This window comes from Amblyomma mixtum, chromosome 2, assembly GCF_055824585.1.
Source record: "Amblyomma mixtum isolate Tamu chromosome 2, ASM5582458v1, whole genome shotgun sequence".
Classification (NCBI taxonomy): Eukaryota; Metazoa; Arthropoda; class Arachnida; order Ixodida; family Ixodidae; genus Amblyomma; species Amblyomma mixtum.
In genome coordinates, this window is record NC_143013.1 from 32,566,883 (window position 1) to 32,580,242 (window position 13,360).

Sequence of the window (13,360 nt, forward strand, 5' to 3'; positions counted from 1 at the left end):
TGCATTTTAATGCATGGGTTAATCAGACTATGACCCCCCCATCCCCACCCCACCCCTTCCCTGGACCCGACGAGCTCTTCCAGGCTGAAAACATCAGCAGTGCCGCTGTGCCATCAGCGAGTTTCAGCCCTGTGCTTTGGTGGCTTGTAAGACTTGCTCTTCTTGCCCGTCTGAAAGTTCTTCCAGCTTGACACACGGTTCTCGCGGCTCTCCTGCAAAGTAATGGGGACTTTTTGCGAGGATTTCAAGCAAATGCACGACAGTAAAAAAAATTGAGCACAAGAATGGACCACTCTTCGAGATACAGTGCTCTCCCCGAGGCAGATGCATGCCGTACTAAAACGTAAAAAATCATCCACACTACCTCCAGTACAAATGTTCCTGTAAACGATGCGAAAATAAAATTTCCATCGCAGACTTTGACATAACTTTCAGCTGTGCAGGAATCACCCAGAACCACATTCGGCTACACTGCAGTGCATTTAAAAGGCTCTCCTCAATTACAACTTTGCATAATTCGAAGAGATTTTAGGTCCCCTTCGAGTTCAACTTATACAGAGCCGACTGTACATCCCAATGATGCACAAAGTGATTATTTGTTTTTTTTTGTTTTTTTTTTTTTGCTGCCAGAAACGTGCACTCTAGGAAGGGAACTGTGCTGTACTACCCTTAGCGCCATGCCCTTGTTGGTCTCCAATCAGATGGAACGCCTTGGTCAAGCACCAAACCTTGTTTGACCGATCTGTGCATGTAGCCCGAATGCCCCTACTTTTTTCAGCACAAGATGACAAACATGCTAAGTAATATATGTGAAGTTTTCCTGTGCACCGCATACGCTTTCGTTTAACCCTTCCAGGCACTTTGTACACAATTGCGTGAGTGGCAAACTTACATCTTTTCCTGAGAAACTGGAGCACATAACAGTGATTTCATTATTTAAGGGGAGACGCGGCTCTTTAAGATCGAAAAATCGCGAAAAAATCGGTTTTCTGAAATATTTTTTTTCGGAATCTTCAGGTTCTGAAGAGCCTGTTTCTCAAATATTATGGTCCTCTGACAAGTATTTATCATGTTATTAAATTTTAAAGTCAGTACAACGACAGTGTTCGCTCATAAAAAGCCCTCAAAATTGGACAAATTCAAACTCGCGCCCCGTCGCAACGGCTCAACGGAGCGCGGCCATTTTGGTTTCGTTTTGAAGCTGCGTTCTTCTGCTATCCATTTTTTAGCGGGAAACAGTTCTCCGTCTGGCAACAGTGGAGCTAGCCCGCCGCAAAAAAATACAAGCAAGCGAGCGCCATTGGTGCTTTTGCATCACGTGTAGCAAATCCTGCCTCCCGATTGGACGCCGGGAAGCGGCGTCTGCTGGACAAAGAGGCGTCGTTCGCCATTTCGAGCGGAGCACCGCGCTACTGCCGTGTCTACCTCGCGATGGCTGGAGGAAAACGGAAGTTTCGAACCGCTCATGCCTTTGGCAAAAAGCGCAAACGGCGGCCGCGGACACGCGAGGAGCCATCAGACCCGCCAGCAGCAGCGACGATTCCCACGAGTCAGTGCGACGCAGCTACGGAGGGAGCGGTGACGGCGGGAGCAAGCGCTGCATCGGCGCCCGTTGCGGTGCCGAAAACAGTGCGCGTCGACACGCCAATGCTTTCCGAAGCCGAAAAAATGGCAATTGATCTCCACGCACAAGAAGAAGAGCGACGGCTTTCTGCGATGTCCGCTACCCGCCGCAAGCAATCTATTTTGGGAGGCATCGACGAGGCGCCGGGAGACGGGACGGCGTTCACCGTTCTAAGCCTCGCAGCCGTGAACGAGCTTCTCAAATGCGTGCAGTGCACTGTGTGCCGTAGTCCTGTGACGCTGTCAAAGAAGGGCCGTGAGTACGGAATTGCAGTCAAACTCGTTGTCGAGTGCGATTCTTGCGGAGAGCTCAAGGCCGGGTGGAGCTCGCCGAGAGCAGGTGGGAACGCGACGTGCAATCCGTTTGAAGTGAACGTGCTCGCGACCCGTGCCGTTACGAGCACAGGAAACGGTCAAACCGTTCTCAATGACATATTTTCGGCGCTAAACATTTCGCGACGTGGTTTGCACCAAAAAACGTATCAAAAATACGTGAAGAGAAAGCTGAACCCTGCCTCCCTGAATGCTGCCACGCATGTGATGAGCGAATGTGCGGATGCCGTGAAATCCTTGTACGGTCAGCTAAACTTCGGAAATCCCGGCAATATTGCAGTTTCCTATGATGGAACATGGCTAACGAGAGGCCATTCCTCGCACATCTGTGTGGGAACAGTTATTGAACTCTTTACCGGGTATGTGCTCGATTTTGTAGTTCTTTCGAACTTTTGTTTAGGATGCGAACTGGGCCCGAAAGAAGGTGACCCTCGCTATGAAGCATGGCGAGCTGGCCACCTGTGTCAAAAAAACAGCTCGAGCAAGCCCGGCCAAATGGAAGTGGAGGCTGCGAAAGTACTGTTTGGCCGATCACTGGATAAGCATGGACTACGGTACACAACCATGTTGTGCGATGGTGATAGTCGTGCATTCAATACCCTGCATGAAGAACAAATTTATGGCTTTGTGGAAATCGAGAAGGAAGACTGTATTAACCATATTCACAAACGCATGGGTACTGCCCTGAGAAGTCTACTGCAAAAAAACAAGGGAGACGGCAAGAGGAGCCTTGGTGGAAAGGGCAAGCTCACAGGTGAGCTTGTCACGAAACTGTCCACCTACTATGGACGGGCATTGAAAGCAAACCAGGGAAACATTGAAGCTATGAAAAATGCTGTCCTCGCAACTTACTTTCACATAGCCTCCACGGACGCAAAGCCAAATCATTCGCTCTGCCCAAAAGGTGAAGAAAGCTGGTGCACTTACAATAAGGCCGTGGCAAAGAAGGAACCTCCACCCAAGCACAGATACAGCCTGCCAGATTATGTTGCAGAGGCACTGCTGCCTATATATACGCGCCTCTCTGACGAGAAATTGCTTGAACGCTGCCAGAGAGGCAAAACGCAGAACTCAAACGAGTGCCTACACTCGGTGATATGGTCACTCGTACCAAAACACAGGCATGCCTCTCTTTATACTGTTGAGAGTGCAGTGGCAGAAGCTGTCGCAAGGTTTAACGCTGGCAAAGAGCGTGCCAGTGAGGCCATCCTCAGGGAACTGCACGTGAACAGAAGCAGTGTGATGCGCCAAAGATGCGCCGAGAAGGACCAGCGTCGGCTAGTAGCATCTGACAGGAAGCATGCAGATGCTGAAAACTTTCGGCAGGCGATGAAAAGAAAACGAGGGAAAGAGATTGATGAAGACTATGTGCCTGGAGGCTTCTAGCATAAGATCCTTTGAACTACAAGTCTGAATTTACAGAAAATAAACTCTGGACCTGTTTTCAAACTTCTTTCCTTGTTTTCTCAAAACTGATTTTTTAACCACTGCACACACTGTTGCCCAAGATATCTCCAGATGTGGTGGTCAGATTTGGACAATTCTTGTTGCATTTTAAAGCTTTTGAATTACTCTCTGCAATAAAATAAAAACAATGTAACATTTCTCTTTCCAAATTTAATTAAAATGGAGGGGCTATTTTTCAAAAATTCAAAATTTTTAATGGGTGTATTTCACAGGTCTGTAACTTCTATGTCAGTGAACCAAAAATTTAAATTATGCTATGGTTGCACACACTGGCTTTTGTAGAACATATAGACATCAAATTTTAATAAATATTTTATGAGGAACTTAATCAAAACCTGGGCAGAATAATTAGTCCTAAATTAATGAGTATTTCAAAATCTAAAAAAGATAGGTAAAAATAGATTGCATATTTGTGTTCACAACATAAAAATACATTAGATATGCTAATTTCATCAATGTATGATAAAAATTGTCAAAGTTAGTTTAAAGAGCAGTGTCTCCCCTTAAGTCAAATTCAGCACCCTTCTTGTTGCAAATAAATTGCTTTTTTGTAACATGTAGCGAATGCAGTAAATAATATTTAGCATAAGAGTGAGCTAGGTAGCACTTTGTCCGCCGTTTTTCTGCAGACAGATTTTGCCGCGAGTGAAAACATCGATTGTTTTTGCTCAGTTTCGAGCGTAATGCGAATCTTCAAAACACAAAGTGATTCCACGATCTCTAGGGGGTTTACCTGACACACGAGAACATTTCGAAGTTACTATTTCTAACAAATCTGACACTTTGTACGGAATTCTCCACATCGTTGTAAAAACTTACCTGCTGGTCTTTCACGCTCGAAAACTAACAAATTCCCTTCCTTGAGGCCTGAATTTACTACTTAGTTGAAAAAATAATCGATTTCACTAAAAACAAAAAATGGTGCCTGAAAGGGTTTAATGAGGCGACACACTTTTATGACTGCATCACTGTGTGACTATTGATACCAACCGGATGCTCAATTGGATTAGATCAAGTACCTGATCAAGGCAGAGAGATGTTAAATGTGCAATACTAACGTACCTCATAGTTTTTCTGCCACTCCTTCTCCTGCTGAGCCTTTTCTTGTTCTCGAATTTCAGCCTCCCGTTTTCGCTTCCTGAAAAAAGAGAGACGACACGTAAACAAAGCGAACAGGACACGGCTGATTTCAGTTTCAAAACGACACCGAGGACAGACTTCAGTTAACCTGTGTCAGTAGACTAGCCATTCGAACGACGGAGACCACTCTCACTGAAAACGCGAACTTTTAAATCTAGAAACAACAAAAAAATGAAACAGAGGCGTTGCCATCACCGACCGATTTCACAAGTAAATTGCTTGATCGACATCGAATCTTGGGCGCGAATACCACAGGCTATGCTACACCACCATTCACTTAAAACGGCAGAAAATATCCCTTCTCAGTGTAGAATCGAATTTTTTAACGAGTTTGAATTGAATTTTCTCTGCATTAAATGAGTCTTTCTGCTGGACAAACATTAATAGACCCGGAAAAAAGCCACAGAATCAATTTTAACTGCGAACAATGATTTGATGGAGTTTTTTTTAAGTATTGGTCAGAGCACAACTCAATGAAATCCCGTAGCACAAGAAGGCTTAACAGCCTTAGAATGGTAATGGGGCAGAACAGAAAATCTTACAAATTAGCGCAACATTCTAGGCAATTGGGTGATACTCAGGAGCAATGGAGATGGTAGAGAAAAGAATGGGCAGAGGTGACCGAGTGTAGTGAGGTGGGTGTGGCAAAGAGCGCATAGCTGGGGGGTGGTGAGAGATTCGTCACAAACAGGAAAGGCATTCCATTATGCTGTCATCGTGCTGTCACGAGGGCACAATACAGAAAGAAGGGGCAAATCCAAATCTTGGTGGCTCAGCATTTGGCGCACGCTCAACAGATGGCAGTGCAATGGCCAGCCATTTACGCAGTCAATTACATGTTTGCAAGCAATTTGTGACGTACTGTCAATTTCGATCATGGAAGACACAAGTAAGTTTGATGAAAATGGTTTGTTAGCTGCTAGACTTTCAAATTTATTGGGAGCGAACTGAAGGAACTGTGAAGCTGTATAAAAGTGACCTGACAAGCTCACGTGGCAAAGGCAGCCACATTAAGGGATTTTTTATTGAAGCAGTGAAAATAAAGGAACAGAGGCAGTGCCAGCATACAAACATGAAAAAGCAAACAGCTAAACAACCCTGCTTCAACCTGGCCTCAGAAAAAGGACATATGCCAGATGTTGTCATACTGCATTCCTGCATCAGTGGGCTTAGTGAAAATATCTACATTTCTGTTGCGGAAGAAATCTAGCCTTCTCGCACCTCATGCCAATGGTGCAAATCCTGGTTGAGGGCAGGGCCTGATTTTTTCGAGTTCCTTTGAAAAGTCTACCTTGTTTTCATTAAATCTGCGCCTTGGAGCCTGATGTGGGCCAAGTCAAAGGTTTTTCACACTTGTACCAGTAAGTAATTAAGTGAGTACAGTCAGAACTTCAGCAGTAACTAGGGATTTCAGTTGCAGCCAATTCATCAATCCATCTATCTCATGTGGGGCACACTACTTGAAAGTCGTGCTGTTCAGAAGAGGTTCCAGCACTAGCAAACTTATGGATCGTGTCAGTATAGTCCATGCCATAAAGGAGTATCACAAAATCAGTTGCGGAGAACTCGCCTCTCCTCCTGGTCCCTGTCTTCTTGCTGTCGCCGCTTGCGTTCCATGTCCGCAAAGAGCTTTGTCGTCAGCACGTACACTGCATGCTTGTACTGCAGTAGGTTGGAAAGGCACAAATTTTGTGTGTGCGAAACAAACAGCAGGTTCTCGCAAAAAAGTGCTTCTTTTGAAGCTGAGCCTCCAGATCACATTTTTGACATTCTATGATGCTGTGTATAATTTATTTATTTATTTCAAAATACTGCAGGCCTATGTGGCCCAGGCAGGAGGGGCAAACAACCTAACAATACACAAAAGAAACGACAAAACAACACAGCATCATTCGGCGATAACAAAGGGAAGATAAAAATAACAGCATTAAAAAAAAATACAAAATGGGACAACTTAACCAAGGAAATGTTCTTCCAATGCGTTGCTAAAATTGCTATTCTGAAAAAGGGATTCTGGGAGCATGTTCCAATCAGAGATGGTTCAGGGGAAGAAGCTATACTTAAATGAATTTTTTCGTGCGAACATAGGCAGCAGTGTGTGTTCCTTTGTGTGTCATGTACGTCTGGTGGTAGAAGGTTGAACACAGTTAGGTATTGAAATGTTTACCTCGCGTGAAAGAATCTTACGGAGGAACAAAATTCGGTTTATTTTTCGGCGGTCTGAAAGAAGTGGGATATTATTTTCTGCCATTAGCTTTGTGGGAGAATCAACCACGTCACGTGAATAGGGGGTATTCACGTGACATCACAGGCACCATTTTGATGTCAACGGTGCAGGGCGGAGGAGGGGTAGATAAGCCGATTGGACACATGCCGTAGCCTTTCAATGTGCTGCATGGATGCCAGAATGGCGGCCACTGAGGCTTGAGTGCAGAACCCCTATTCTAAATGCCAGCACCGACAGCAGTGCACAGATGCCTACCAAAAAAAATTTATAGCAAATGCAGAGGAGCAACGGTTTATTTCATGCATTTTTTTTTACTTGTTGGAGAAGAGCAAATGTACTTTTTAATAATAATGCAGTCAAACTGTATGCACCTTAATAACGGTAAACTACCATATTTTCCGGTGTATAAGACGCGGGTTTTTTTTTTTAAATCTTGCTGGTGCGTCCTATACAAGGGTGCGTCTTATATGCGAATTTTTTTTTTTTTTGCGAGTTCAGAAATTACTCAGGTTCATGTTCAAGCTTTTTTCACCGAAAAAATATTACTACCAATAACGCGGTTGTAACATGGTTAATACTTCAATACGGGGACCGCCGTGCGCAACTTTTTTAGGTGAACTTTATCATGAAACGGCGGGGTTGACCACTTCCGGGATCTTAAACACGCGGCCGTTTCAGAGAGCCCAAGCAAAGGTAATGTGAAATGCCAAAAGATGGCGACAGTCGCACTTCTCGCCATTGTCAAGACAAGCCAAGAGAAGCCGATGTTTTTTTTTAGTCACCCTTTGCAAGTATGTAGTGCAAAGAGAATGCTTCAGCCGCGTTGCCTTTTGTATAGCGCATCCGAAGATGAAGACTTTGAAGGTTTTATGTAAAAATAAATTGTTGTGGACATAAAGAGAGTTCTTTCGCTTTTTTTTTCTTTTGTGCTAAAACGTGGGCGGGTATGGCGTGAGTGTTGCCTTTTTCGATCACTTAGCTTTGCTTAAGAACTTCTCCCACGTACGGTGCATTTTGCGACGGTCGCATAAGCATGCTTAATTAAGCCTCACTAGCCTAACTGGGTAAATTGGGGTGCGTCATACACAGGTGCGTCTTATATACTAATTTTTTCAATGACAGCCTGCATATATGGCGGGTGCGTCTTATACAAGGGTGCGTCTTGTACACCGGAAAATACGGTATATGCATACACTGTCAAAAAATGCAATGGTCCATAGGGCTTTCCTGTAGAAGGTAACCCTAAAGGATGCGCATCGTAATGACAGATAACACTGGGAGGTGATAAAGGAACTCAAGCCAATGTAATAAACCATCAGATGAGTAACAAAAAATAATGCTGCATCCCTGACAAGCTTATTTGCGTAGTTCATTTCAGTTCAATTTATTTCATAAGAACAATAACATAAGGGTGTTGCACATAGAAAGAAGTCCAAGAGTTAGGCACTGTAGAGGGACCCCTTGTACAATAACAGCAAAAAAAAGAAAACTGCAAAATAGGTTTATAAAGCATTCTTTGCTGGCAAATAAATCACTTCTGGTATGCAGGCATTAACACAGGGAGCCAAACATTTTGGAACTTTTTAGCAGCTTCTGACATGTTCGAAATTCCGAAATGTCAGTGTTTGAATGCTTTTTGGACATGTACTAGAAGCAACTAGAGAATTGAGAACTGATCTTGCTTTTCGATGTTATTTCTTGCTTCTCCATTCGTGCTTTGACCACGCTTTATAAGGGTCTATTGTCAGTGCCTGAATTTCTATTCTTTTGTAGACAATTCTCCTACGGTCACCTTCAGGTAAGGGATAAATAATTTAAGTCTCATACAGCAGAAAGAAAGCAAATTGGACACCTCGGAATACACAATGCATAAGTGCAAAAAGATATACTAGCAGTCAATTAAATTGGGGAAAAAATAAATTAATAGTATAATGGTTTCTTTCTCACCTCTGGTTCAGGCCTTTGTGTGACGTACCTTTTCAGGGTCATCTTCCTCAACCGTGTCCCCCTTCCCTGCCTTGCGAAGCTTCTTGCGCTTTTCCTCGATCTGCATGACATTGAGACAGGCATGCGGTCAGCCTCCAACACAGGGACTGTGTCCCATGCACCCACCATCAAGTCGGTGCGGCCTTTGGCTTCTTCGATCACTTCGAATGCTCGCTGCCGCTGTTCCTCATCCTCGAGGCTCTTGTGCGCCTTGTTGATCACTACAGCAAAGCAAACAAAATGAACAAATTAGAAAACTGCGCGGTTTAATGTACCGAAGCGACATATGGGCTATGAGGGACGCGGTAGTGGAGGTCTCCTGATTAATTTAGACCACCTGGGATTCTTCAGCGTACACTGACATCACACAGCACACGGGCGTTTTTTTGCAACAAGCTACGAAGTGGTATCAAAAAGTTCTGAGATAATTTTGCAGAACAGCAATAGAGGGCAGCACAAGGCTGCACAGTCAGAGGAAGCACCAACCTTCATAGGTCAGTGTGTCAAAGGACATCATTCTGTGTACACTGGGGCCACGTGTGTTACCATGTCTACGATTTTATCATGGACAGCATGTTGGAACAAAGTGCAATCGTGAAATTCTGCATGACACTGTTCATCGCCCGAAAAAACATCATCTCACTTCCACACCCACCTTACTCGCCAGATTTAGCTCTTGCACACTTCGCCTTCTTCCCAAAGATATACTATTCAGCTCAAAGGTGGTCGTTTTGACACCACTGCGGAGATCCAGCGCGAATCGCAGAAGGTGCTTGATGCACTTGGTACAGAAAGACACATTCCAGCAGTGACAGGTATGCTGAGAACACTGTATTGCTATGCAAAGGGATTATTTTCAAGGTGGTAGTGCGCGAACATAGATAAATAAAGCACTTGCTTGTAAACAGAGCTAGTCTCGAAACTTTTTGATACCGCCTCGCATGATCACCGTGGCTGGGATCAAATCTACAACCTCAGCATCCAAACATCAGAAAGCCAATGAGCCACCGCAGCGAGGCACAGCAAGTGAAACAGAGGAGGAAGCATCGGGGCGCAAGTTCCATTAGTGCAGGCAGGACAAAAAGGACGATTGGCAGGACGTGAAAAGTAGAGTAGGAGACTAACCACTGAGTTTCTAAATATTACCCAGAGAGAAAGCTGGCACCACCGTCTATGCGAATTTATTAGAGGGCACTTCATCCAGCGCAGGAATGCCGGGAAGACGAGGTTTCGTGCTTGGCTTGGCTATCATTAGACCAAAACGTGGATTGTACCTCAAAACTGGTAGTTGTACCGCGATGCTCTCCTCCATGCACAGATTAAGTTGTATATCAATACTGCGTTTTTCATTTCTTCAATAGATTTAATGCAAGTGGCATGGAAACTTTCACAAAAATACTTTGAGGTTTGCCTCGAGAAGAGTCGTATTTTGACAGCTGAATCCACGTTTTATGCCCAAAAATAGCCAAGCTAAGTTAAAAAAACACCTGTCTTCCCAGCATTCCTGCGCCTCTCCATGTGGTGCAGGAATGCTGTGGCAGAAATTTGGCAGAACTTCATGTCCGTCGCTTCCCATGACCGCGCCCCCAAAGGCCGTTATCTTCGTTTTGTTAGAAAACTGGCCCCTCCCCCACATCCTGGTATTACTCACTGCTGCTAAATATTTTTGGCACGTCCACATTGTGCTTTTTTTTTCGGGCCTCTACAACGACCTCTTAATGGCTGGATCGCGCACTTCAAATTTTTTTCTCGGCTTCACGTTTTTTGCCAATGTGACTGGTCTTACGGAAGTTTTTATTATGTTTTTATGGTGTAATTCCTATTAATCTTGTAGCACTCAATTCAGAAAGAACTGAACTATGAAGCAATGCTATTTTTTGATGGCTGAGTCCAACATACCAAATTTTCTGAAAAATGATGTCACCTAATTATGTTTGGTAATTATGGAGCTTCGAAATAATTGAAAGTATTCATAAGAAGGTACATCTCAATGAGAATATCAATAGTATAGCTCTGCATGGCAGGCCTCCAGCTACAACTTTATTTGAATCGGACCCAAAACAGATTGATTGATGAAAGGTGTCTTAAGGACCTGTAAGAAATTAGCTAATTAGGCTTCAGTTATTTTCGTATATAATGGGAACTACTTGAGATATACTGAAACTAATTATATTTTTGAAAACAGGAAGAAGCAGCACATACATGCACCAATTTCATTACGATATCTTCACTAAAAAAAATTTTCATTTCATGACATGAGTCTCCCCTTCAACTGCAAAGAATTTATGCGAACCAGAACATACTTCCTTTCATGCTTCTGTGGTCGCCCACAGAAGCAAGTGATGTGATTCTTGCTTTGACATGAAGACTGGCATAGTGCATGGCAAGCATCCACTTACTTTTCATGCCACGTCATATGCTGGCATTATGGTGAGTAAATGGTGTTGTCATTCACCTGTGCTCATTCGCATCTTATTTTATGCGCATTTCTATTCCTATCTTCTGAAGCTTAACCTAGCAGCATGTTGCTATCGTCACAGAGTCTGGGCAACCTGCTTTTGCATGCAAACCAAGAAAGTCACACAAGCAGTGCAGATAGACAAATCTATGTCCACTGATAACAACTGCATGGCAGCACACAAAACACTGTGATAAACTGAATGTAACAAAAGCTACGATAACACACCGTCAAAGGCCTTCTGTGCCCGCTCACGGTCATCAGGATTTTTGTCAGGATGCACCAGGATGGAGAGCTGCGGGGCAAAAAAAGAGAAGACAAGATGAGCGACTGCTCAAAGTCTGCAGGTGAAGTTTCTCAAGTCACCCTTCGGTACTGTTTCTTGACATCCTCTAGCGGTGCCTCGGGGCTGATCTGGAGCACCTGCGAAAAGAGGAAGGAAAACCAGGGATGGACTCTTTTTCAACAGCTTTATGAAGGATCACAAAAAATTAAGTTTGGCCAAACTCCACTAAATTTCAAGTCTTTCGTGAAAAAGCGTCTTCAAACCTCGAACAAAACACCCCCAACTCTCCTCCTCTGCCGAATCAACAAACGATGGTGCCACCAGAGCAATCGCTGAAACAACGGCTTGTGTTTTGTCTTCGCCATAGACGATGCAAGTATCTGACTTTTTTTAACTGATTCAGGCAAGAACCCCAAACAAATGTAGCATAAAACAAATCTGCCAACCAAATAGCATTTCTGTGCGAAATTTGCACTCGAACAATTCACCAGTTTAGCCGAGAGAAGCATTCTATGGCGCATATAATTGCAGAACACACTGCGTAGTATGTTAGAGGGCATGAAGTTACGGATACAACAAATCAAAACCAAAAATGCTTAGTTGGCCACATGTTTCAAAAGCTGGCTTTTAACCGTTTGCCGCTTCAAAAAACATAGTTTTCTTTATGATGGGGCACTAGCATTCATTGGTGATTTTTCATTGTGTCGTACCTAGAAGAGCTTAATGGTACATTAGTAATATTGAGTAATCGTTCAAATAAGTGACAGGAAACTCTGGCACAACACCCTGTAACTATAATAAATCACGTATGTTAATACCACCGTCAGTCAATAATTTATGTTCATACCAATGTATGTTTGGAGATGCTTGGCGTAATGAAATAGTTATGATGTAGTTTGCATGGTGACGCTAATATCAACCCGAGTGCCAGGGATAGACTTTACGTCCTATGTAGTTTGCAGGATGTGCTTCCGCCCCAGTCACAGGCTGACATCAGAACTAAGGGATGTACCAGAGCACTTCAATAGAGAAAAAAAAACAAAAAACATCAGCACTGTTTCCAAACATACAACAGCAAGCAACTGAAAACTGTTTCGTTCCCAAGGTTTATATCAACTGCATCGAATAGTACTCCTGCATGTTCGAAAATCGTGCACGGCAGCAGTTCGAACTGATTTCTCTCACGCATGCATTATCCGTTACTTTCCCTTTTATAACCTTGAAAAGTTCTCGCAAATTCACGCCGCTCCGAAGGAAATATTCAGCACCGATGTTCTAAACATCGCTTACCTCAAAGGGGTTTAGATTGAAGTACGTAGATCCAGGTCTCAGCAGGCGATCTATCTGCTGCTTAGGCGTCAGCACGGAGTCACGCTTTTCAATTTCTTTCACCTACACAGTGAAAGTGGTCAAGCCGTGTAAGCAAGCTTTCCGCACAGAAGCCCAAAGCTCCATAGCGAATGCACGATGAACAAGGAACGTGCATTACACCTGGTCACCACGCTGGCGTACAAACGACCGCATAGTTTTGGCTTATGTTTACGTGCCTGGTGAAATAAAGCACTTACTTCTGTGAAAAACGATTGTAATACGCTGTCGTCTAAGGGCTTCGATTCACTGGATGCAGCTGCTGTAGGAGCCGCCATGTTGTATACAATACATACAACCAAATCGTTAGCAATTGGTTTCGAAGGCTATTATGAAAAAGATGTTTTGTGTATATCAAGTCAAAAATACTTTATACAAAAATTCTACTTTGCACATAACTTAAAATGCTAAAATGCACTAATAACATAATACAGCTTAAATAATAATAGCCAAAAGTCATCGCAAATCCGAA

General features: G+C 43.6%; 2 protein-coding genes across 2 annotated transcripts; one reads left to right on the forward strand and one right to left on the reverse strand.

Annotated features, from left to right (window-relative positions):
- Positions 1-59: 59 nt before the first annotated feature.
- Positions 60-13,302, reverse strand: LOC149358870 (dnaJ homolog subfamily C member 8). Its single transcript, XM_089571075.1, has 9 exons — positions 13,089-13,302; positions 12,811-12,912; positions 11,601-11,657; positions 11,463-11,529; positions 8,903-8,997; positions 8,766-8,837; positions 6,134-6,225; positions 4,486-4,561; positions 60-212 (listed from the first exon to the last, which is right to left on the reverse strand). The coding sequence occupies exons 1-9, from the start codon at positions 13,164-13,166 to the stop codon at positions 114-116; spliced, it is 738 nt and encodes a 245-aa protein (XP_089427201.1). The 5' UTR covers positions 13,167-13,302; the 3' UTR covers positions 60-113.
- On the forward strand, positions 932-3,685 carry LOC149358871 (uncharacterized). Its single transcript, XM_089571062.1, has one exon. It carries the CDS (start codon positions 1,432-1,434, stop codon positions 3,340-3,342), a length of 1,911 nt encoding a protein of 636 aa, XP_089427188.1. The 5' UTR covers positions 932-1,431; the 3' UTR covers positions 3,343-3,685.
- Positions 13,303-13,360: the final 58 nt, after the last annotated feature.